The sequence below is a fragment of the Lissotriton vulgaris genome, chromosome 5 (assembly GCF_964263255.1).
Source record: "Lissotriton vulgaris chromosome 5, aLisVul1.2, whole genome shotgun sequence".
NCBI lineage: Eukaryota > Metazoa > Chordata > Amphibia > Caudata > Salamandridae > Lissotriton > Lissotriton vulgaris.
In genome coordinates, this window is record NC_141693.1 from 1,803,417,515 (window position 1) to 1,803,444,171 (window position 26,657).

A 26,657-nucleotide genomic window follows, 5' to 3' on the forward strand; every position below is an offset into this window, starting at 1 on the left:
AGACGTCGAGCTTGTGTAGCGAAAGAAAATGTATGATGTCTCATATTGGCCGCTGTCCCTGCACCACGTGACGCATGAGATCCAATGGTATGCAGGATCCTCGTCTGTGCCAGTTCCTGTCTGTGTAACGTGTATACAGCTTTTCGACTGCATTCTCCCTCAGAAAATGTGCGCGTCCTTAGTGCCAATATCGACAAACACTCACCCTGCCCCCATTTGTGAATATGTCTCAAGGAAAGAATTGTTTTATGCTAAAAGTTGAATTGGAGCAGTGCTTCTAAAATGTTTTATTTTGGTGGGACTTGCCGACCATTGACGAAGAATATGAGGGTATGATGTCATAAAAAGGTTTTCTGACATACTAATGTGCAGCAATTGCCAACAAGATCAAACGGTGCCTCTAATTGGAAATTCACATTTTGTGGCAAAACCTTACGTGAACCCACTGCAAGAATTTCACAGATTTTGACGTGAGTAGAATAGCGTGATTGTGAATTGTCTATAAGAATTGTCAACAATTTAAATACAAAAATGTTATTGGTTTGATAAAATGTGACTTTTGTTAACAGTAGAATTTCAGTCGTACAAAATGACGTGAAAAAAGCTAGGCGGTTCGGGGTTCCATAACTGTATCTCAAAAATTGCTGTTTTTGTACCTGGCGTCACTAGGGAGGTGCGGGGGGTGCGGACCGCACCGGGTGTCACCCCATCTGGGGGTGACACCAAACTACCCTTCTTCAACATGGCCCTTCATTCTACAGCAAACGCTTGTGGAAAAAACTTGTTATATTTCTAGCAGCCCCAGGGTCGACCCTTGCTCGGATCGCCCCCTCTGCAGCTGCTGAATACAATTGGGTAGCAGGGGGTCCGATTGTGTTCACGGTCCAGTCACACATTAAAGCAGTGACTGGCCTCTGAGCACAAACTTCTCGGCATCTCCCCCAAATATTCTGGGTCACTCGCAGCTGTAGTTCGAGCACTCTAGTGCCAAGGCGCTGGTGGCGCGAATGGTGGTGTTTGTGTGTGTCAGCAGGTCGGTGAGAGGTGGGTGGCTAGGAAAGTAAGGGGTACATGGCGTTCAAAATGTCAACTGCAGCAAGTAAAAAATGAATAAAAAGACTATGAACAGTTTAGTCTCATCCATTGGAGTGAAGTAAGAGAGACGCTGCTGTCTGCAGGACTTTAATGCAGACAGCTCTCTGCGCCCCTCTGACGATTGGCGCCCTGGGCCATGGCCCAGCTCGCTCATGCCATAAGCCGGCCCTGATATTCACCCATTGACCGCCAACCATCATTGGGGCCCATCGGGAGACGGGGAGGGGAAGAACCGACCGGACACAGATGTAGTTGTGATAAAGGCCGCTTTATTGGGAAACAGGTGCATCCTGAAAACATACCCCAACCTTGGCCTTTGCCGTACAAAACTAGGCGTAACTAATTATACATGTACCTGACCAAAACCCGCCACCCCCTCCCCTAAACAGTTCCCCGCCAACAACATAAACATCATTATCAATTTCCCAAACGCCTGTCTCAACTGTTTCAACATCTGCCATATGTACACTCCCTCCCCCTCAGCCAGTAAAACTCCTTCCTCCTATCCTACCCCCCCCCCCGTTTAGCTAGGAAAAAGCGCCATCCGAAGAATCTTTCCAGCACCTGCCCCCAGCGACAACACTACCAGAAACATCCTAACCCAGAAAGCACCTGCTTCCCACAACAACCCTTGCGCAACCCTAAAGGCATCAACCCCTGGAAAACTACCCCTCCTCCCCCCCAAAAGCCTGCCCTAAGGGAGGGTGGGTGGGACAACGCTCCAATTATGCCCCCCGGCTGCTGGGTCACTGTCCCACGAAATGGTGCACAGTGACCCAAAATGGCCACTTTTATTCCCCCCAGCCCAAAAGGAGCCCAAACCACACTAACTAGCCCAACCAGCCCAAAGTCCCTTCCTGTGTCCTATCTACTTTCTTCCCCCCTCCCTTCCTCTCGGGGCCCCAAAATTCCCCGGGGGGGCGAGCCTCCCTCCGGTCGGCCACCCCCCGCAAAGCCCCATTGGGGCCCATCGGGAGACGGGGAGGGGAAGAACCGACCGGACACAGATGTAGGTGTGATAAAGGTCGCTTTATTGGGAAACAGGTGCAACCTGAAAACATACCCCAACCTTGGCCTTTGCCGTACAAAACTAGGCCAAACTAATTATACATGTACCTGACCAAAACCCCCAACCCCCTCCCCTAAACAGTTCCCCGCCAACAACATAAACATCATTATCAATTTCCCAAACGCCTGTCTCAACTGTTTCAACATCTGCCACATGTATACTCCCTCCCCCTCAGCCAGTAAAACTCCTTCCACCCCCCCCGTTTAACTAGGAAAAAGCGCCACTCGAAAGCCCCATACGGCTTTCGACCCCCCCCTAGGACCCTTGCACCTTTGGATACCTGCGCACCCCTATTGCCTGGTCTAACGCCTCCTTCAATTGTACGATATATAGCTCCATCCCATATCTCGACAAATGTACTCCATCCTCCATGAAAAAATAGACAGCCCCATACTTCAGTTCCGGGTGCTCCATCCTACCCATTCCTTCCTTGTCACAAAAGGCCCGCATCTCCCTGTTAATCTTCCTCCTAGTCCTATCAATAGCACCTGGTCTCTCTGCTCCCCTCCAACACCTCCTGGGTATGAATTCTGACCAGATGACATAACACCCTGCCCACTGCCTCTTGATCTCCAGCAAGTCCCTCCTCATTTGTTTCACCAGTGCCAGTCCCTTACACTGCCACTCGGCCCTCTCAGCTCTTTTTACAAACGAATGGCCCACCACATATATGGACACTGCTGCCGCCGTAGACCCCGCCACCGCACCTGCAAAGAGACACATGTAAGCAGCGAGCCCAAACTTCAAGTCTACTCCACCACTACCCCTTGCAACCTGAAATACGACTTATAGCAGTCTGATTTCCAGCGCCCCAGTCGTTTAATCTCCTCCTTCCCCCAACCCTTCCGCGCTGCCTCCGTCGCCGCACCGATGCGAAATGAATGCGTTCCGAACTCCTCTGGGTCCTCACCCATAGTCCGCAGGGCGTGCCGCAGGACCCACAACAACTGCGCCGCTGTCACACGTCCCCCCCCCTCTTCTGCCAAAAACCTCCACACCATCCTGCACCCCTCCTTCTGCCAGCCGTCTCCCCCACTCCGCTGGACACACCGCCTCCGTTCCCCCAGGACCCAACAACACCCAAGTACCCTTCCCCCGTTGATCAGTCTTGGACCGCCGAAGCCGCACCGCAACCTCCCGGCCTCCAATCTCCACCTCCCCCCACGTCAGCCCCGTACCTCCCTTCAAACCCACCAACTCCGACACCCGAAAGGCTCCAAAATACATCCACGACATCAATGTGGAAAACCGCACCGTCTCCGCCCGATCACTGCACACCACCGGTAAACGGCCCACCAGGCGTTCACACATGGCCTCCGTAATCGGCCGTCTCCTCCGCGCCCGAGCCCCTCTCTCCCTCTCCCAACCCTCCAGAAGCCGCCCCCCCAATTCTCCCGCCGAGGGGGCATACCCCCACCATAACTTGCCCATGAAAGCCACTCCTGCCAGTTTTCCCGCGATGGTCACTCTCGCCAAACCTTTGTCCATTAACACCAGCATGAAACGCACCACCTGCTCCTCCCGATGCCACTTGCCCCGCTGCCTTACCGCTCCAAAGCGCAGAAACTCCAGCCAGGCCTGCTCGTAACTCTTCCACGTGGACGCTGCCAGGGACGACCTCACCAACTGAACGACCCGCGCTCTCCCACCAACCACAGCTCCGTCGGCACCTCCGTCTTGTCCGCCGCCGCCTCCGTGGCTAGCCCATGAAACCTCTGCCACTGAGAACGAGACAAAGCATCCACAATGTCATTGTCCACTCCCGGCACATGCTGGGCCTGGAACAAGATATTGTGTTCCAAACACCTCAATACGAAAACGCGCATCAGCTTCAGCACCTGGGGTTCCCTTGCGGACTGCCGGTTCACCACCTGCACCACTGACATATTGTCCACCTTGAACAACACCCGCCTGTGCGCCAACTCCCGTGCCCACAGCCACCACCAACGGGAACAGTTCCAGGAACGCAATGCTCCTACCCCCTGCCTGCCACTGCTCCGGCCATTGCTCCGCGCACCACCTGCCCGCCCAATAGAGTCCAAAGCCTCCGACTCCCGCCGCATCCGACGACATCGTCACGTCCCACTCCCAGTCTTCCGGGGGCGCCATGGGCACGCCATTAAAACGTTCCAAAAACGCCAACCACATGCTCAGATCTTTTCTCGAGCCCGCCGACAGCCGCACATGATGATGAGGCAGTGTCAAACCGGACAACGCCAACCCCAGCCGCCGACAAAAGGTCCGCCCCGCTCGCACCACCCGGCAAGCGAAGTTCAAATGCCCCAGCAACACCTGCACCTCGCGCACCAACACCTTCCACCTGGCCAACATGCTCTTCACCAAGTCCACCATAACCGCCCGCTTTTCCTCCGGTAGGCGCGCTTCCATGGCCGCTGAGTCGAGCTCTATCCCGAAGAACGACAGCACCGTGCTGGGCCCTTGCGTCTTCTCTGGCGCCAACGGAACCCCCAGGTGATCCATCAGGTCCGTAAAACTGTCCAGACGCTGCTGGCAGTCCGTCGAACCGGGCCGACCCACCAGGAAGAAGTCGTCCAGATAATGCGTTATCGCCTCAGAGCCTGTGCGCCAGGAAAAAGCCCACTGCAAAAAGGAGCTGAATCGTTCAAACAAGGCACACGACACAGAACACCCCATAGGAAGCGCTCTATCCACAAAAATGAGCCCATCAAGCTGAATCCCCAGCAACTGATGATCCGCTGGGTGAACCGGCAGCAACCGAAAAGCCGATTTTACATCGCATTTTGCCATGAGCGCCCCTTGACCCGCCATTGTCACCAACCTCCTCGCGACGTCCACGGACGAGTACGACACGGACGCCAACTCCGCCGAGATAAAGTCGTTCACCGACGCGCCCTCCGGCCACGAGAGATGCTGAATCAGCCGGAATTGACCCTGCTCCTTCTTCGGGACCACTCCAATGGGTGAGATGATCAAATCCGGTAACGGCGCCTCCTCAAAAGGCCCCACCATCCTCCCCTCCTTCACTTCCTTAAAGAGCTTCTCCCGGACGATACCTTTGTGCGCGTTCACGGACTTCAGGTTCTCTGCCCACCGAGCGATCCGCGGACCCTCGTACCCCAACCAGAAACCCTCCCTGAAGCCCCGACGCAGCACGGCCGCATCGTCCGCCCGCGGATACGCCTCCAACAACGGCTCCAGTCGATCCAGCCTAACCGGCGTACAAGCCTTTCCCCAGGGTACTCGCCCCCCCCTACCACCTCTCCTCCCCCTGCTGGGCCCGGGAGCCGGGTACTGAGCCGGTGCTGGGCCTCCCCCCGGCCCCCAGCATCGCGCCTCTGGGTGGCGTCTCCCGCATGCGGAGCACTCGTGCCGAAAACGGCACACCTGCCGGAGACAGGAACCCCTGTTGAAATCCCAGCAGGTCCCGACACTCTGACTACTTCCAGCTCCCCCCACCCCCACCCCTCCACGGGTGGGGCGGGCCGAAAAGGGGGGCGGCGCCAGTGGCAAACCACTGGCCGTGTAAATGGTGCGGCCAAATTTTGCCCCACTCATCATCTGTTGATATAGGTCCGCATCCAACTCCACCCACTTCGCTTCCGGATCCGACGCCATGCGTGCCCGAAACTCCTCATCGTAATGCGACCAAGCATTACTTCTGTAAGTCACTTGTGCCCGCCGCACCACGTCCATGTACTTGAACAGCGCGACCGCCCTGTCAGGGTACTTCTCACAGTACACACTGGCATATATCAGGAAAGCTGCCGACCAATTCTCAATGGTGACAGGCACCTTTGGACGCCTAGCTAATTCCTGCTCTTCCTCCTTCGACCCCTCCTTGGCCATCAACTCCCTGTGGAGCAACCGCAATATCTCCACATACTCCCCTTTCCATACCTTTTCCTTGGTAGCTAGCGACAAATGTGCCCCCAGTGGCTTCGCCACTCCCATGTACGGCAACTTCCTGACCGGCACCTCACAGCTCTCCTTCGCCCCGGCGCCGGACGCCGCCGACCCGCCGGATTTTGCCGCTTCCCCCGTCCCCGTACTCGCCGCCGCCGCGCCACCTGCCGCCTCCGTACCCACCCCAGCATCCGCTACGTATCTGCCCTTCACCAATCGCACCTCGTCTCCGCCGCCGGCATCCGTCCCCACTGACCTCTGGCATCCGCCATCCGCACCCCCACATGCCTGGCCTCCATGAGGCCCGCCCAAGCCACTCCCCGACCCCGTACTGGTCTTACCTGGCATCAAGGCCTGCGTCCTCACCGGATCCCGCTGCCTAACCAGGTCTGCTGGGGGGGCCGTCACTCGCGGCACCGTTTGCCGGGGGCATACCTGCAAAACACTGCCAACAACAATACAGGTTTCCCCCCCGCCCTCCCGAAGTTCCCCTTCCTCTTCCGACTCCATCTCCCCATCACCGCCCCCCATGACCCTTCCTGCGGGCATCCTGCTCAGACATGCCTTGTCCCTACACGCTGCCATCAATGTCCCTAAGTCCACACTCTCCCTTCTCCTTTCCCCAGTTTGGTAATCAGAATCGCCTGCCAGATTGCTGCTCCATCCCCGTCCCCCGGTGGCCAGAGCGACCCATCGGGAGGGGGGCGTTGGAGACCTATGACCCTGCCATCCGCTGTCCGGACGCACATGGTCCCTCGGTGGAGCGCGACCGCCCGTACTAGGCAGAGCCGGCCCATCCTCTCGGCGGGTTGGAGCCGCATGCTGCTCACCCGAGCCCCTTACCAACTGCTCCTGCCAAGAGAAAAACGGGGAAGTCCAGCATGCCGGGGCAAAACCAACTCCGTTGCCACCCCACCCACCTGTCCCACCTCTCCCCCCTGCCGCCGATGTCCTCCTCGCCGCGCTGGCAGGAGATCCGTCCTGCCAGCTTCCCCCAAGAGGCGCAACGCCTCGCGAACCCGGGGATCGGCCATCGCCTCCGCCGACATCAACCAACAGGTACACTCCGCCTTCGGCCCGCCGCCTCGCAGTCAGCTCTCTAACCCCCGCTCGGCACACACCACACGCAGCAGCCGATGCACCAGATCACCGCCCTCCACAAGACCGCTACTGCCAACAAGCCACAAACAACCGCTAAAACTGCTAAACCCGACTAAACGACAACGCTCCAATTATGCCCCCCGGCTGCTGGGTCACTGTCCCACGAAATGGTGCACAGTGACCCAAAATGGCCGCTTTTATTCCCCCCAGCCCAAAAGGAGCCCAAACCACACTAACTAGCCCAACCAGCCCAAAGTCCCTTCCTGTGTCCTATCTAATTTCTTCCCCCCTCCCTTCCTCTCGGGGCCCCAAAATTCCCCGGGGGGGGCGAGCCTCCCTCCGGTCGGCCACCCCCCGCAAAGCCCCATTCTGCTGCAGTTCTCGCGGCACAGGAGACCCAGCTAACGCGGCGGGAAAAAGTAGAAGCGTCGCTTCCCTTCGGTGACGTCACAGGGGTGTTTAACCTCGTTGGTTGATTACTGTTGAGACCTCACTCCAGTGAATATCCAAATTCCAATCTGGTTGTTCTTGCTAAAGGCTTCAGGTGGAGCCATGTACAACAATAAAAGTGATAACAGCACTTTGCATGCTGGGGCTAAAGGAAACACTGCAGTTTGTCCCATTAAACGTTTGGCCTATAAATCCCAGCATGCAAAGTGCCCTTGGCTAGAAAGTCAGCACTTAGTAGGATTGCTCCTCATGAGTAGTGGCTGTTCATGCTATAACATCTTGAGTTGCTTTATGTGTGCTCAGTTGTGGCTCTATGATATATATGGTTTTGATTCTTCCATCCATTATAAAGTCAGGATATCACTTTGCACAATGCCCTGACAAAACAGAACTCACACCAGACACTGGACACTTGAAATCTACGACCCCATTTCTCAGAAGTGTACATAATATACAGCCGCCAAGTTTACCAGGTTGTTACAGTCAGCTACTGTAACCCAGGTAGTTACTTTGGATTCTGGGACTTGCAGTCTTGGTTTTATAATGGCAGAAACCAGACTACAAGAACCTAGTCTACAGCAGGTAGTCATTCTGGAAGGGCTGGGGGTGTAGTTCATATGACCGTGAGGCTCTGATGTGTCTAGACAAGTGTTTCCCAAACTGTGAAGATTTAAGTTGCGCAGAGTTTTAGTGGGTTGTGAAAGTCCAAGTAAAACATTAAGATGTCCGTCAAATTCTGTATTTACCTTTTCACATTTGCTGCTTCAAAGACAGGTCAAATGCCAGTCTCTGTCTACTGGCAAATTGCTGCCTTTCTTTTTTGCAACGGGGTTAGTGTTTACAATCTCCTCTCACTTAGCAGTCAGAGAATGAAAAGTAAAGGGAATTATGTCACAATCTCTTACATCAGTGGTTCCCAAACTTTTGACTCCTGAGGACCCCCCATTGAGTCACCACTGGAAGCCGGGGACCCCCAAGCAATTTGTATGAGTTAAATTTCAAAATGAAAACAGTAATTCGAAAAAAATACACACGTGCACACAAAACAAATACTCAAAGTACTAGGGGGCAGATTTATGAGGCCCTTGCGCCACGTTTACGCCGCTGTTGCGTCACGCAAGGCGGCGTAAACGTGGTGCATCCCTACGAGGCATTTACAACGTGACGCATCTATGGAGTTGCGTCACGGTGTAAGGCCCTGCGCCACATGAAACCTGCGTCAGGTTTCATGTAGGCGTTCCGGTGCAGGGGGGGGGCGTTCCGTCGCAGGAACGCCCCTGGAAAGTGACTCAGTGAAATCTACAAGATTTCACGTAGTCACTTTCTACGTCAATTCCTTACGCCTGCTTGAAGCAGGCGTAAGGATGATGCACCATGCAATGTAGGGGTGGCCCCTGTGCATTGCAGGAGTCATGTCGCACTTGCGACATGACTCCAGCAACGCGCCGCCCGTACGCCGAAAGATGCGTCACGCATCTTCCCTGCCTTGCACCATGGTGCGCCGCATTGTAAATGCGGCGCACCATGGGTGGCGAAGCTGTGGCGCACTGTGGCGCACATTAACTGGCGCATCCCTGGGGATGTGCCAGTTAACATAAATCTGCCTATAGGGATTTTGGGGCCAGATGTACGACCATTTAATTTAGCTCCTCACAATTGGCGACACATTGCAAGTGGAAAATTAGTCGCTAAATGAAGTGTACAACAGTGTGTTTAACACTGTTTGGGATTCCCAATGGGGTCGCAAATTGCGAGGTTCATTAATATTAATGAGCCTCTTGCAATTTTCAAGCCCATTGGGAATGCCAGCACTCCCAGGGATGATGGCCGGCTGGGCTCAGCAGGTCACCATGTCTCGGACTGCTTTTAAATAAAGCAGTTTAAAAAAAAAATGCACCCTGTTTACCATGCATGTAAAAAAAAAAAAGAAAATGAAACGTTTTCGTTTCATTTTCTAAGGGCAGGCAGAGGTCCCTGGGACCACTGCCTGCCCTTAAAAAATAATGTTGCATGCATTTGCAAAGGGGAAGGGGTCCACTGGGGACCCCTTCCCATTTGCGAATGCTTTACCATCTACATGAAGTAGGTGGTAATTGCGACTGGTTTGTGACCGCAAAACATTTGTACATGGTTTTGAGCCTCCCTATTTGGAAGGGAATGCCCCTTCCAAATAGCAAGTTGCAAAAGCTATTTAGCGAGTCGCAAACAAATTGCGACTAGCGAAATAGGCTATGTACATGGCTCAATAGGTTTTTGCATGCATAAAAGGGTTTGCTAACCCGTTCGCGCATATAAAAACAGATCGTACATCTGGCGCTTGGTATTTTATATTGAAGTAATAGCCCCTCTGTCACATGTATTTCATTTGTTTTATAGCATCTCTCATACCATTGTAGGATGTCAGAGCACTTTACATCACACACATATAGAGACATTGAATCACACATGTAAATCAGTGTGTATAAATTTTTTTTAAAGAGTGCCCGGTCTGGAAAAGCACAAACTCAGGATTCAGAACAAAACACAGAGGCTAGCACTGACTTTAACATTAAAAATGTATTTCCACCCAAATAAATCTTTTTAGCAGCATCAGGATAATGAATACCTGGGAAAAAATAGAAGTTACTAACTGGTACCATGCAGTTTGCAAGCAGCTCTTTCATGATAGTTTATAGGTCCCTCTGCTAGATTACGATTGTCACTTATGAAGTACACAGTAACGAAATAATCTCTGACAAAAGCAGTAACCACGAACCTATGCACACAAAATACGGCTTTTTAAGATGCATTGTACACTTTTTTTGCAGTAGGCACATTAACCCTCTGTGCTACATTAGTTCAATCACAGCTGCAACTGAACAAAACTCTCCTCAGCTCCAGCAGGTACATTAATCACTGGCATTCTCTTGACACTTTTATTGTTGCTGGAAAGCTGCTAATTATACAAGAAATGCTTCTGTGCTTTTAAAACTGTTGCCTACAGACCCCCTGGGAATGTGTCACGGACCACTGGGGGTCCGCGGACCACAGTTTGGGAAACACTGTGTTACATAATTCCCTTTATTGGTGTGAAAGGAAAGGCTGTATAATGTGCGTTTTTTAGGTCTCGCGCCTAGCGTTGCAGTGCGCAGCATTGTCGTGCAGCGCAAGACATTTAGTACCTGAAAAACGGGGTTTCAGCACTGACCTAGGAATTGCACACGCTTGTGCGTGAGCTTTTCCTTTTTTGCTAAGCGATTGGCCTTTGTGTGCGTCTGTTTATAAAAGACTGCACGCAGTTTGCCAAAGGCGGGCGCATTGCTCCGCCCATGGCCTATTGGTGTCTATTACGCACTTGGTGTGCGTAATAGACACCAATAGGCCATGTGGTTTCAATTATCGTGCCCAGACACAGGCGCGATAATTGAAACCACGGCTCATTTTAACAATCTCTGCAGAGAGATCGAAACCGCAAGTGGTGGACAGTTTGCCGCCCTCTGATATTTATGGGTCATAAAGTCCGCTCCTCTGCATAAACTTCGGATGCTCGGGTCAAACCTGGAGAAATTTGGTGGTGGTAAAATAATCTAGTAAATACCGGTGCGATTAGTTGAGAAAAGCACCAATATTTGCATGTCATTCCCTATTCTTTAGGTAAAAATCGTGGTGTTTACAACACTCAATAAATTCTAAGTCCCGGGGTATTAGATCTCATCGGGTGCAATAAATATTGCATTGCCACTTAGGCTCTCGTGAGGGAGGCCTTAGTAAAAGTCGATTTTAACCGCCAGTAAAACAGGCTGGGGCAGCAGTCCCGTGTGCTTTGTGGTTTATTGAAAGCTTTTCACATCCCTAGCTGCAAGTGGCAGCCTGAGCCTCCCTGGGCGGCTGTGGGTCGGTCAGAGAGGGGGGCGAGGCCCGCAGACCCCCGGCCCCTCAGCACTGACATTCCCAACTCTCTCGCCTACCACCGTTCTTCTCGGCTTCCGCTACCTATATTTAGTACGGCCCAAACTCAGCTCCCAGTACTGCCAGCCCCCCTGCACCACTTTCGTAGAGGCAAAGACTAAACCAGCAGTACTATCTCCCTGAACTGCCCCCTCTCACCCAAGGTTCGGCCCTCTGGTACTCACCTCATGTATTTACTCTCTTCTCACCTCTGACTAATAGAACATTATAAAACCCTCAAAGCTGCCCACACCACAAACCCACCCCCTGCCCGGCTGTGACCTGCAACCTTGGCATGCATCCCCTCATTTAAAAATCCCAATACTGCCCCCGCCGCCCCCTGCACTGTGACCTCCCAGAGCCCCCTCTTCCACCACAGACTCCCACAGGATGGCGACGAGGGCTGTTTACATCCTCTCTGCCTGTACCTGGGTCCCCAGCTTGTTGCCCCTCCCATTCTCCCCGCCGCCCATCCTGGGGCTCTCCATGGCCGCAGCAGAGGAGGGGGTCTCGGGATACTTCATACTGAGGACCAGGTCTCAGAGCAACTCCAGCGTCCTCCATCTGGACACTGCCTCCCAGTCCGGGGACAGCCCAGGCAAGGCTTGCCTGCATGCGGCACAAGGTGTGGGGGTCAGTGTGCTGGGCCAGCACCCGGGGTAACTGTGCGGGTGAAGTGTGCATGTTTATTCACGGGTTCATGGGCCAGATCGTCGTGCCACGGATCACTATGCAGGGTAAGCGCGCCGTTCGGTGCCCTGCACCCATCTATAGTCAGCCTCCGGCATCAATGTGCTTGGTGGCGTCCATGATCAGTCTCTGTCATCAGTGGGCAGGATAAGTATACAGGCTCAGTCCCTGTGAACATTGTGCAGATAATGCCATGCATCAAGGTGCTGGTTCAGGGCCCTGCACCAATGTGCATTGTCAGTGATTGACTCCACTTAGGCAGTATAGGTGTGTGTGGTCAGAATAAGCATGCAGCTTCACTCCCTGGAATCAGTGTGCACGATGGATGTGCAGGTAATGCCACAAATCACTGTGTGGGATAAGTATGCTAGTTTGTGGCCTTGCACCAATGTGCAGATCAGTCTCTGGCATTAACGTGCATTATGAACACATGGGGACAGTCTCTGGGATCAGTGATCAGGATAAGTGTGCAGGTAGGTGTACAATGGGTCATTGCGTGGAGTAATGAGTGCAGGTTCATGGCCTTGCACCAATGTGCCTGATCAGTCCCTGGCATCAATGTGCTGTATAAACACACAGGGACCGTCTCTTGGATCAGTGATCAGGATAAGTGTGCAGGTTCAGTCCCTGGAATCAGTCTACATGATAAGTGTGTAAGTTCAGTCCCTGTAATCAGTGTGCAAGGTAAGTGTGCAGGTTCAGTACCTGCAATCAGTATGCAGGATAAGTGTGCAGGTTCAGTCCCTGGAATCAGTGCCGACAGCTGAAACATTTATAATGCGAGACCTATTGCATTGCAAATGCTTGTGTGTAGTTTACAACAACAAAATGTAAATACCTATGAATGAAGTGTACTGATTCATCAGTTCGGAAGCGAAAATGAAGCACATTTTTTGTAATTCTGAAGTGTTTTTGAAAGACTGTAATAGGATCAAAACAGACCAAGACTCTTTACTTGGTCAATCGTAAGTGATAATATTCACTGAAACCTGATTTTCATACATTACTATTCGTGTACAATATAGAAACCAGCTGTGCCCTCATGCAGTGGTGAATAAGAGGGAAGGGTGTGGTACTGAAGCTTCTGAAGAATGCTTGTATAACCTGATAAACAACAGGGAAACTGACAAGGAACACAGTGTCACGTGGATGTTACTATCTGGGATTTATGTAGCGCCCAATCTTCCATTAGTATAGCTTCACAGCGCTTCCGGAGTGATTTTGACATATTCATAACACTATGTCTACATTCACAGGTACACAACATTTTCGGGGTTTCTTTTTGCAATAATTGTTTTCAGGTATGTTAGTTCTTCATTTCAAGTGAGCCAAACTGCAACTCCCAGAAGGCATTGAGAAGTTAGCTGAATGTCCTGGAGTAAAAACTGGGTGTCTCAGTGACATGGAGTCATCTGGAATATTGCACATTCAGGTGCGTCTGGCACTTTAACCACCATCACTTAGCATTTTGGTGAGTGATCCCTTTGATTCAGGCCCGCTGGGTGTTGGCTACGCTTAATCTCCAGAATGCTTATCTTCATGTACCCGCGGCTCTGGAGGATCAGAGGTTCCTGCGCTTCTGCCTGGAGGGTCGTCATTGGCAGTTCTGTGTCCTTCCGTTTGGTCTCCGGTCCTCTCCCCACGTGTTCACCAAGGTGGTGGCTCCCTTGGTGGCCCATCTTCACCTCCTGGATGTGTCGGTGTTTCCCTACTTGGGCGATTGGCTGCTCCAGCCTCCTTCCTCTTCGGTCCTGTCTCAGCACCTGTCCTTGACCATTAGTACTCTAAAGCTGCGTGGGTTTCTAGTGAACTTTCAAAAATACCATTTGGTTCCTGCCACTCGGAAGTCTTTCATAGGGGCTGTCTTTGATCCAGTCCTGGGCAAGGTGTTCCTTCCGGATTCCTGGCTGCTGTGCCTTCAGTTCCTGTTGTGAAGGTTGTTGTCCCAGGCTGCGGCTCCCCTCCTTCAGTGGCTCGAGGTTCAGGGTCATATGGCTGCAACTGTCTTCATGGTGCCCTGGGCCAGGGTTCATATTCGGCCTCTGCTGTGCCATCTTCAACGTTGGGTGCCTTTTCCGGTTCGGGACTATGCAGTCTCTGTGCAGGTCTCTCTGGAGGTTGTGTCGGCTCGCCAGTGGTGGCTGGTTTCCTCCAATCTTTCCAAGGGCATGTGGATTCGCCTGCCACCTCCATTGGTGTTGACGACAGATGCCAGGGCGTCCGTTTGTGGGGTGACTCTGGGTCTGTTCAGGCTCGTTGGTTCCGGTCACAGTCCCGCCGGTCCTCCAATTGGAGGGAACTTTCTGCGGTGGGCCATGCTCTTCGTTTCTTCCAGGATCGTCTGCAGGGGTGCCATGTCCTGGTGCGGTCAGACAACTCAGTTACTGTGGCTCACATCTACCACCAGGGCAGTACTCGCAGTCCTTCTTTGAATCTGGTGGCCTGTGCAATTGCAGGTTGGGCGGAGTGGCAATTTCTGTCCATCTCTGCTCAGCATGTCAGGCTGGTGGATGCTTTGAGTCGCAGGTTTCTGTCTTCTCTGACCCTGTGTCTCTCTCCCAGGATTTTCCGGATGCTCTGTCTGAGGTTCGGGACTCCGACGCTGGACTTGTTTGCATCCAGGACCAATGCGCTACTTTCCCTTTCTTTTTTCCCGGACTCCGGAGTTGGGTGCTTGGGGGGTGGAGGCATTGTCTCTCCCGTGGCCCCCTTGGTTGCTGTACATCTTTCCCCCTTTCCCCTGATTCCGGCCTTCTTGCAGAAGGTCCAGCGGGTGGGTGCCCGGTGGTGGCTCTATTACCTCACTAGCCTCTGAGGTCCTGGTTGCCGTTGTTGTTGAGTTTGGCAGTGGGTCCTCCTTGGATTCTGACCCACTACCCGTCTCCCCTGAGGTCGCCCTCTCCCTCCCGCCTGGTCCCTCTGACCCTGGCGGTATGGAGGTTGAACAGTGGTCTCTTGGGGTCCGGGGTTTGCCTGACCACCTAATCACTGGGATGCAGGGCTCCCGTCAGAAGTTCACTTCGTCCTCCTACACTAAGCATTGGGATTCTTTTTCCTCCTGGTGTTCGGGCATGGTCTGTCTCCTGTGTCTTGCCCTATCGCTTCTATCCTTCAGTTTTTTCTTGATGGGTTTCAGATGAAATATGCCTTGTCTACTCTGAAGGGGCAGTGGGCTGCTGTTCAGGCTTTCGGGGATCCGGCTTCGCTACCGTCTTCGGATGGGTTGTTGGTTTCTAGGTTGTTCAGGAGTTTCTCTCTCTCCTCTCCTTCTGCTCGTTCTCTGGTTCCTCCTTGGAATCTTTCTTTGGTCCTGAGAGCTCTGCAGTCCTCTCCATTTGAGTCCTTAGTCACTTGACCTTAAGGTCCTCTCTTTTAAGGTGGCTTTTTTCGTTGCTGTTACTTCTGCTAAAAGGTTGAGCGAGCTCACTGCCTTGCGTTGTTCTCCTCCCTTTTTGCGTTTCTTGGATGACGCGGTGGTCCTTTCTTTGGATCCTGGGTTTGTTCCGAAGGTTCGTTCTCGGTTTCATTCCTCTCAGAAGTTCTTCTTTCTGTCCTTCTCCTTCCTCGCCTGCTGAACTGTTGCTTCACTCTCTGGATGTGAAACGTGTGTTGTCTATTTATGTTGCCCGCTCTGCTGGGTTTCGTAACTTTCGTTCTTCCGACTCTCTCTTTGTGACCTTTGGTCTGGCTGGTCGTGATAAGGCTGCCTTCCGTCTTACTCTGGGTCGCTGGATCAAGGGTGTTATTTCTATGGCGTATCAGGGCTCTGGTTTGCCTTGCCCTTCTGGGGTTCAGGCCCATTCCACTAGGGGTGTTTCTGCTTCCTGGGCTGCCTTTCATGGGGTTTCCCTTGATGAGATCTGCCGGGCTGGGACTTGAGCTTCTGATTCTAATTTTGTGAGGCACTATTCTCTGAATTGTGCTCTGTCTGACCGGACCAATTTTGGTTGTGGTGTGTTGCGTGCTGTGGGGGACCTTCCCGATTCTGTGTGTTAAAAATGTTTTTTCACTTGCTGCACTCTACTTTTGTTGGGTCTATGTTCTCTGTGTGGTTTGCCAAAGGCCTGCTTGTATGGTTGATTTGGTATGCCTCATAAGTGATGACTGGGTAAAGGATGAGGGACGCAGAGGTAATGCTATGATTACTTACCGGTAATCCCCATTACTCTTAGTCCGACTCATCCTCAACCCAGTCATACTTCCCACCCACCCTCCCTGTTTAGGACTCTGTTGCTTGGTAAGTCAGGAAGTGCTTTCTGTTGGCTATGTTCTTATAGCCCCTGGCAGGAGGGTGGGTGGAGCCTAAAAGCGTTTCCTGTTTTGTTTCCTGTCAAGTGGAATCCTTATTAGTGATGACTGGGTCGAGGACGAGTAGGACTAAGAGTAATGGGGATTACCGGTAAGTAATCATAGCATCACTTAGCCTTTCCGGATTTACAGTCCCACAGATATAATGGGAGAAGCAACCCTACCCACAGTGCAATTCCTTCAGATTGAAAGATGGCGGGCGCACACGTGACATGGGGCCAGTTGGCATCATTGCAGATGTGCCCTTTGCTATGCGGAACCTCAGTTAAGCAAATCTGGGGACCCGGTAGGATCGCTTTGGACCGCAGGTATCTAATTATTACAAAGAACAATGGTCCTAAGCTTAGAGAGGATATTCAAAGAAGTTATTTATAGACTACGATGAGTGCTATAAGTTTACTTCCTATGTCCAGCCGGACATGGAATATTTATTTGGTCAATGTATAGAATACGAAAAATAGAAACACAAAAAATTACAAGAGGGCACAGTCCTGTACCCAGTGTGAGGGAAAGAAAATGGAGAAAAGGTGGAAAATAAAGTGGTTTTTCAGGCAATAACTTTGGAGCAAAACGTGGCTGGTATCTCAATACATAGAACAGCAAGCTCAAAGCGACAGTAACTACAATACGTAGACCTTCTGTCACCACCAGGACACGCAGGAGAAGTTACCAGCACCCTACTCTGAGGTCTTGGGCACGCGGTACTCCTCCCTGAACTACGTTAAGGCGACATTTTTAGACAACCAGGCAATCATTAAATAGTCCTGATGATGATCCCGCCAATATAGGAGCATGGGATCGAAACATCGACTTTCACAAACAGTGCTACAAATTTACCATTGTGTTTATGTATTGTAGTTGCTGTCGCTTTGAGCTTGCTGTACTATGTATTGAGATGCAAGCCACGTTTTGCTCCAAAGTTATTGCCTGAAAAAACACTTTATTTTCCACCTTTACTCCATTTTCTTTCCCTCACACTGGGTACAGGACGGTGCCCTCTTGTAATTTTTTGTGTTTCTATTTTTCGTATTCTATACATTGGCCAAATAAATATTCCATGTCCGGCTGGACATAGGAAGTAAACTTATAGCACTCATCGTAGTCTATAAATAACTTGTTTGAATATCCTCTCTAAGCTTAGGACCATTGTTCTTTGTAATACTTGGCTATGAAGAAGACAGTGAATAGCCTAACAGAAGGAGCATCTCTTAAAAAGGCTAGTAGGGCTGGGGAGGATTCAGCCAGGGCCGCTTCTCATTTGGCTGATGAATTGTGGTCCTGAGCTAGAACAGGAAAAAAGTCAAGCCCTGGAAAATAAAGGCACGTGGTTTGAAAAGCAAGGACAGGTTAAAGGGGGCACATGCTGGCATCTGTTCTTACATGCTGGCTCCCAGTAATCCTCGTTTCTCCCTTTAGATTGTCAAGCAGAGGTGCACACAGTACAAGAAGGGCTCCCATGCCCAAAGATGCCAGCCATTGTCTCTCTGATCTCAGACTCACGCAGTCTTTTGCTTCCTAGATTTTGGCCGCCACTTTGGACAACGGCAAGGTTATTCTGACTCTTGACAACGCCAGGCTGACTGCGGATGATTTTAAAATGAAGTAAGTGTCGTTTCTCACAGCTAAAAAATGTAGTGCTTTATTTAGAAACTTGTTTTCTACGTTTGATGTCCATTGTGATTTTGCAATGAAGCAAGATCTTATGTATGCACAAGAAATTATACATCAGCACAAAGTTATGATTATTACATTTTGCTGAGCAATATTCATTTGTATTTTTCTATTTGCCTGGGACTGAGCTTGAAGGGTGGGCTTGAATCACTGTCGCTCTTCTATTCCTCTCCAGACCTGAGGTTGACTGTGTAAACACTCCGTGCTGCCTAACTCATGCTCTGCCTCATGCCAGACCCACTATGACATCATCATTCCCATGACATCTGTGCCTGAGCTTGGGCGGGGTCTGACTACGGGACAGGACAGGCAGGGGATTTGATCAGGAATGCTGTTTGTTGTACAATGTGAGAGTCCCAGTGGGAGGAAAAAACAGCGGGTGGAGACCACTGGCTACCACCGGCACAAATTAGCTACTAATCAAGGCCAGTAATGTTTGACTGGAAAGACTGTCCAACCAGTAGGAGGAGAAAATGTTTAATTGAGGGTGTTGTTGTAGCTTACCTTTGTTGTTTTCTGCCTCCTATGCCAGGAAAGTCTGGTGTAGCATCTTGTCTCAGAAACAATTATCTCATCTGGATTGGTGGGTTAGGAGAATTGATGCGGTAGTCATTTGGAAGATGTGTGCAATGCTGTGGGTTGGTGGTGCTGTCTTCTAGGACTTAATGAAAATTAATCATTTGAAGAAGCTACGGCTTTGTCTGGCTCCTTCAAAAAGGAGATGGCACCTGGAGTTTAAATAGGAGAACCTCTGTCCTGCCCACTCCTCTTAAGGAAGACACTGTTAGGCTTCTGTTACAAATAATATGAATTGTTGCGAGTTATAGATGTAGTTTTATTTAGCTTAGTTTCAGGTAAAATCCCGCCTGGAGTTGGAGTGGATCGGCTGAGCAGCAAGGATGCTGCTCCTCAGCCGATCCTCTCTAACTCCATCGGCACTAGTTAAACCGATCCAAGGGTTGCCGGCAGGCTGTCAAACGTAGTAGACAGAGGTGGGCCTACCTGGCTTTCCTCTTCATTTCCAGCTTCAGTTTCTTGTACTCTTAGTTTCTCAGTAGGTTATTCTTGGTTTCTCTGTTTCTCTCAGTAAATCTTCTTCTTCAATTCGCCTTTCACCTATAGGTTCTTTCATAAATCATCACCTGTGTTACAAATAAGATGGATCCTTGTAAGTTGTAGATGTAGGTTTATAAAGGTTAGTTACAGGTAACTCCCCACCAGTAGCAACATCCTTGCTGCTCAGCCCATCATCCTTTCTGCTCCTGGTGGGGCCTACCTGTAACCCGAAATAAATCTAACAGACCTACATCTTTTATAAACCGCGAGTATAGATCCTTGATTACTACAGGTTCTAACCGTCTTCACTGGATCTTTGATGCAAGCACTCAAGTAAGCATTGAGGAGAGGAGACAGTGAGAACTGCACATCCCAGATGTTCCCTGGAAGAAAGGAAGAGTCAAGTACACTTCATTAGTGTGCCGTCTGTGGTCTAAGGCCATTGAGAAATCTGAAGACAGACTGGATCAGTGTTCGAGTGGGCCTGTACTTGTGATGCAGTTCTAGGTGTTAAACGGTGGATCCAGGCAGTGATTGGACAATGTTTTGGACCAATGATCCTAAAGTAACAATTCAAAATCGTTTACTTCTTTCTAGAACTTAACCAGGACATGGTGTATCCTTAGGTGGTAAATGATGTTTGCGTTGTTGACAACCCACTAGCACACCTCTATACATGTGCAGGCCGCAGTGTGAGGTATCAGTTCCTTGGGTAGATACTTGCTGATGATTCTTGCTGCTTTTGTCTGTGGCCTCAATGGGTCAATCATTCCAGCCTAGCTGAGCCCTCAGCCCCTCTCTCTCTCCAAATATTGTTCCAGGTATGAGAATGAGCTGATACTTCGCCACAGTGTGGAGGCCGACATCAACGGTCTTCGCCGAGTCTTGGACGAGCTGACCCTGGCCAAATCTGACCTGGAGTCACAGATTGAGAGTCTGACGGAGGAGCTGGCGGCACTCAAGAAGAACCACGAAGACGTAAGAACATTTCAGTTTCGATTAGTCTTGTTAGTTCATGACTGCCGCCATCAAGGCCTACATTTGCTTTAAATGTTTTTAGACAACTACTGTCTATGTAGATGACTTCCATTGAGATCCGTACTAGGCACATCTATTGCATGAGGACAAACCAGTGACAGTGAAATCCATACTCACAAGTCAACCCAATCCAGTCAGGTGAAAAAGCAACAGATACACATTGAATGATATGGCATGTGATGTGCTGAACCTTGCGGCATTCTGGGCCACTCAAATCAGAAAGGTGGTCCAAGAACGAAATGCGTGGCACGAATGCTACGGCACTACTTAATTAAGCTCAGAATCACAATTTAGCAATGCTATACGTTTAGTCGAGAAGTTAATGCAGTTTTAAGAATAGAAAGTTTTTTATATGAAGAGAATTTCCATCTGTTGTACAATGAGCAAATGCAGCGACCATAAGATCACCATATCATGAATAAGGAAGAACATAAGAAATGTTGCATCTGTGCAATCTAGTAAAACATTAAGGTAAACGTCTGGGGCTAGGATTAGGCCTCTGCTGAATTTTTATTGGGCTGGAGTAATCAGGGTGATTTACGTAATTCTGTGTTATGCTGTGACATGAAACTACCAGTAATTACGTAATTGCTCCTGCTCACGTAATTAAGAATCATTTGGGGGGAAATCCTGCTGCAAGCACATCAAGAGAGCGTGAGCAGCAACCTTGCACTCAATATTCCTTTTCTGCTGCATTTAGCGTTGTTTCTTAGGGAAAAATGCATGCTTGTGTCCATTTTGGATGCGAGGGTGCATTTTATGCTAAGAAACTAGCACTATATGCTGGTAGTAAATTGGGGAAAATCCTACCTCCAGAGCACATTAGGCGAGCTCGAGCATCTGCTTGCGCTCACTATTTGTGTTGTTGATTTTAATTGTATTTCTTACTGCAAAATTCCTCCTCGTGTCAATTTAGGATGCAAAGGGGTATTTTTGCTCTAAGAAATGGTGCTAACTGCAAAATTACTCTTCTTGTGTACTTCAAGCGTAATCTTGCAAACTTCTTAGGTAATTCTGCATGATTACACTACACAGAATTACGCAAGCTACACCCACCCCTAGTTAGGATCAAAAAGATGTAGATCAAAAATGTGCAATGTGGTGATGGTGCATAGACTTTAAAGGGTCAGCCCGCATGTGTGTTCGTCCAGGCGGAACTTTTTAAAGGCAAGAAAACTGTATCCAAAACAAAAAATGAAAAGCTCTCAAAAAGGTAGGGCAGCAGTTGACTAAGTAGGGGTTTCTCGAAGAATATGATGCATTGATATTCTGAGAATTTACTGTATGGTCAGGGAAGCTTGAGTTGAAGCACTTAAAGTGTGTTGAAGAAATATAAAAGGACTCTAAATAGAAGTTCCAGGTGTTCAAAACAGCCTAGTATCTTTGGATGACAATGAGAGCAAAAATGGGTATAGTACTGCACCAAATATAGACCGCCGACTCGCTTTCTATATTTGGCGTGGCAGTCTGTCAATCTTTGATGTCATTGGAATCTCAAGATACTGTTTTTTTTACCAAGTCATGAGAATATCCTTGCAATCCTTGTGTGATTACAGTCCTTTATGACTGAAGTATGGCAAATGTAAATAAGACCATGCACCCAACTATTGTCACTAGTGATGCACTTCGATTCATTGCCCGTTAGTTCTTGAACTCGAAGCATAAAGGTGCAATTACTCAATATCGAAAAGTACATTTTTGCTACTAACAAGTACTGGTACACTCCCATTAAAAGGGTTGCACCCTACTGAGACTGCTGGTATGCACATTTTCTTTTAAATTAGAAAACATTGTAGGTACTCAGTACCTGTCAATTTAAAGCACAAACTACATTGAGTGCCCGCTGTCAGGTCAAAGCACCTTTAACAAACCTAAAGGATGGCCAACATCTATCTCTATTCCAATGTGATTCTCTAGTTGTATGGCTATTATGTACTTCTATAGATAATGGCAGGTTTGTTCTTGTCCTGCCACCCTATTCTGTATGGTATGCTGCTTCTGACACCCCCTATTACACAGCAGTGACACACACACTCGCCCAAATCAATCACACTGTGCATTATTAGCAGAGATTTCTATTTGGCCCATTCACTGGCCACAAATCATGAGTGTCGCCTTCATCTAACATCCATCTGCCTTCCCTGATTTGTAAAGCAGTGTTTACGTTGTGGTAATAAGAACTACACACCCCAGAACCCAAAGTGATGTTGGCTCAAAAGTAGTAAAGAATCCAGTCACTGTGACAGAATCTTCCCATACGGAGCCACTAGCAATGTAAAGTTTCAAAACAGAGCCAGAAAACTATCAATACACACTAGAGGTATTTGAAGAAAGCTTGAGTGTGGGAGAATACAGATGTCAGAGAAATGACACTCTAGAAGGGATGTCAGAGGGTGACATCAAAAATGTAACATCACCAAAGTGCATGTTCCCACAGACAAATGACTCTCTGAAGTTTTACACAGGAAATGAAGGCGGCCCAGAACCAACAGGCCGGAAGCCTCAATGTTGAGATGAACGCGGCACCAGGAGCAGACTTGCTGAAGGTTCTGAACGACTTGAGAGTGGACTACGAGAAGCTGGCTGAGAAGTATCGGAAGCAGGCGGAGGAGCAGTACCAGGCTAGGGTGAGTAGACAAATGGATTGCTTCAACTATTTCATCTTGATCACCTTCACCTAACCTATTGATGACATAACCCACTTGACATGCAGTTTAACATGGGCAAGGAGCACATTACATCTCTGTCTTATTATCTACATATTTATTTTATAGTAGAGATTATGTGTTGAAGTATCAGTGGGAGACACCATTTTGAATATTTAGTTTCCTGGCCTTTCAGTGTGTTTTAAAGGTTAAAGCAACCAGCTAGCCGTGCTTTTGGGATACCTGATCCCATGCTGGTGCGCGAGTCATTGACAGGGGATCTGGGGATTGAAGGTACAACAGAGATAGGGTCAATAAGAAATTAAAGAACACCATTGCCAAGAACCATTACCAACATTAAACATTTTTTTTTAATCAGATTTGCTTCTCTTATTTCAGAGCAAAGCTTTTTTACCATCTCCTCCTCCACCCCCAAATTCCTGTTAGTCACACCTGGCCCATTCTCATGATTAAAAGAATGGAATTTGGGAATTAAAATTGTTCTTGATTATGTTTATTGAGCTCATGAGTTTGTTGGTTATGGGGTACAGATTTTTACATGACACTCATAAAGCAACGTCAAGGGAGATTGCTTAGAAGCGAGGTAACCTTCTCACTACATACTATTGGTCTTGTGTTTGACAGAGCTCTTTGGGCCAGATTTAGGAGGAAGGGGGCGGCCAAGAGTGGGTGCAAATTACGCATTGACTTTTTGAAAATCTGATTGTAATTTTGAGCTACATTCCAATTTGAAGAGGGATCATAGACGACAGGCCTAAGGGATGTTAAATAGCCATTTTGAAATTTGCAATGGCCTGAGATTGGCTTTGCCCCTAAAAATGGCTTTCGGGTTTACAAAAGGAGTTTAGTACATGGACAACATACATTTTTTGCAAATCATTTTGCTTATCGCAGGGTTTGCAACGTAATATATTTTTTTTGCATTTGTTATAGTAATGAGCTCCCTGGCACGATGAACAGTGAATGCAACACAATTGGTGTTCCTAGCAGAATTCAATTCTTGGTGAAAACTGTATTGTAATCGGTAGCACCGAGCAGGTGATGTCTAGCCCGCCTAGAGACCCTTACGGGTGATTGTGCGCTTTACAAATGTGGATTATTATTATTATTTTCTCAACCAGCAGTCATCGGCCTCTGCAGGATCAACCACATCTGTTTCATGAAAGATGAGGCCTTACAAATGATGCATTGTTTTCTTTGTAGAGCAAAGAATTGATTCAAAGCGTCGCTGCAGATACCCACGCCGTCCAATCATCGAAGAGCGAGATATCGAGTGTTCGTCAGAGCTTGCAGAGTCTGGAGATCGAACTGCAGGCACAACTCAGCATGGTGAGTTCAGAGCTTATGCTCCTCAGCAAGGTATTATGGGTAAAGCCAGAATTCCATAATCAGTTTCATGTTGTAACCAGTGCTCTGCTTTGGTTAGAGAGTCGTTGTAGAATTACTTACTTTTTTATTACCTTTGTGGGTCCATAATTTAACCACTATTTTCAAACAAAAAATAAGACTCAACATAGGTATATTGCACACAACAAGCTGAATCAGCCCATGAAGATTGACGTTGGCGAATAATGTGAATACTACTAATATCTTCAATCTGAATAATAATCATTCCTTTGACCTTGGAAAGACGGGTCGGCCGTCCATTGAGAAAAACATGTGGCCTGCATTAACTGGACAAAAAACTGAAACATGAGTCTGTGATGCTAAGTCAGCTGCCTTGCTGAGCATCCACAGAAGTTCTAGTGGAAGTTATGAGAGGAAACTTGTTACAAATAAAACTACCCATAGAATTGGAAGGGCGAGATTTTGATCGATATCTTATCACTATTGATCTAAACCCCGATCTGGTCGACTGAATCTTTATTGCCTGTCATTGAGGAAAGAAAGTGCATCTCTTACCAAGTTAGTTCACCCAATAAAGGACTCCGCTTCAAAGGATCACAAACAACTTCTAGCTTTCAAGGATTTAATATAAAGTCAAGATAAGTTGCAGGTACAAGCATCTCAAGATGAGATTCACAAGATACATGGGCCCAACTACATACATGTGCTCTCTGAAAGCCCTCAGACGAGCAACGGAAACTACCAAAACCAGTTCTAAAAATAATAGGGCTATTAGCATAGACACATACTGAGATCTCTCAGTCATTTACAGCCGGAGGGAATAGACAGGTTAGGCTGTCCCTACCCTGATCTAGATGGTATCCCTACTTAATCAGGTCCCTACCTAACAAAGGTGTCAGCAGTGAATGACCTCCAAGGGAAGTCACCCACTCTCCAGTCTCTTGGTGGAAACCTATAGTTCTCCAATCATGACCCCTCTCTGCCTACCCATCCGCTCTCTTAAGGGTCCTCAGGCTTCTGCTCTAACTCCCCCCAGGGGTGCTGTCCCTAATACAAAAATACAACAACATTTAGGACGCCCCTCGTGAGACGCCCCTCACGTGGTGTAGCTTCTGGCTTTTTCCATGATGAGGCCTTGTGGTTAGAGTCGACCTTGCTTCTCAGACTCGTCTCCGGCCCGCTGATACCCCTTAAACATTCCGGAACCCTCCTCCATGTCTGGTCCGCTTCTTGAACAGACTTCTATTCATTTTATTTCTAATTGAATACCCCCTTTTCTCTTACAGACAGATAGTTGCAGCCAAATCCCAATTCTCATAGACTTCCAACATCGTTGCAACATTCCCCGGCCCAGACTAATATGTGTAAATCAACGTTAAACTTTTCAGGCCTACAACATTTCTCATAATGATTATAACTTTCGACTTTTCTTTAATTATGGCATGTTAGTACTCTTATTCTGCTATTCAGTAAACACATCTATAAATCATGGTCTATTTGTTATTACTAAAACATTAGTGCAAGCCACGTTGTGAAATTGAACCACCTTCCCCCTCCCTTCTAGCTCTGGCCCTGAGGCCTACCACGTTCAGCGTTTCCGTATGCCATCTTATATTTTAGCAGCTACACAACATGGCTTCAGGAATAATCACGTTTAATTATATCATTTGTTTCACACATTTCTGTATTAGTTCCACTTCTACTTAAATCTCTACATTAACTACACATTTCAGAATATAGATGTAGGTACTATCAGCACTCATGGCATTTCTCTTCATGACTTGTGCTTACTACGTGTAAGTGTGACGCACTTCTACATTTTGGTCAGTTTGCGCTCTCTCAGTTCCCCCCTTTGATGACCTCTCGGGGTCATCATTAACATTCAAACTGCAGTGATTGCTAGCATAACTCGTTTCTGTGTTTCCAAAGCCCTCAGACTCCGGTACTGACTATCTTGTATGGCAGCCAATCTCTGCAGCTGTTTTCTCCGAGCCCTCTCTGACCTTCTTGATCTGTACCATTTGAATACCCTCACCAATCCCCACAACACGATCCCACAGATCAATATTATGATGATAGGTTTTAGTATTTTCCACACAAAGCTTTTGCCTAAGGTGGTGAGCCAACCTCCAGCCTCACTTATTCCATGGCCCACCTTTTCCCAGACATTTTCTCTGCTCAGGTCTTCGATCTCCTTGTGAATATCAGTTATGTTCCTAATAACTTTCTCAAGGGGCTTCGAATTGTCTGGAATGTAAGTGCAACATTCCTGGACCTTCAAAGCCTTACAGACTCCGCCCTCTTTTGCTAATAGGACGTCTAAGGCAAGACGGTTCTGAAGAACCATAGCCCTT

General features: G+C 48.9%; 2 protein-coding genes across 2 annotated transcripts in view; both read left to right on the forward strand.

The window, feature by feature from the left end:
• The window catches only part of LOC147717224 (keratin, type I cytoskeletal 17-like), a 109,459-nt gene that overhangs the window by 60,173 nt on the left and 22,629 nt on the right, over positions 1-26,657 (forward strand). The window lies entirely within an intron of this gene.
• The window catches only part of LOC147717225 (keratin, type I cytoskeletal 19-like), a 51,032-nt gene that overhangs the window by 1,261 nt on the left and 23,114 nt on the right, over positions 1-26,657 (forward strand). Inside the window, exons 2-5 of the mRNA XM_086924175.1 lie at positions 18,045-18,127; positions 20,074-20,230; positions 22,756-22,917; positions 24,160-24,285. Of these exons, the coding sequence (XP_086780301.1) occupies positions 18,045-18,127; positions 20,074-20,230; positions 22,756-22,917; positions 24,160-24,285 (528 nt within the window). The remainder of the gene's footprint in view (positions 1-18,044; positions 18,128-20,073; positions 20,231-22,755; positions 22,918-24,159; positions 24,286-26,657) is intronic.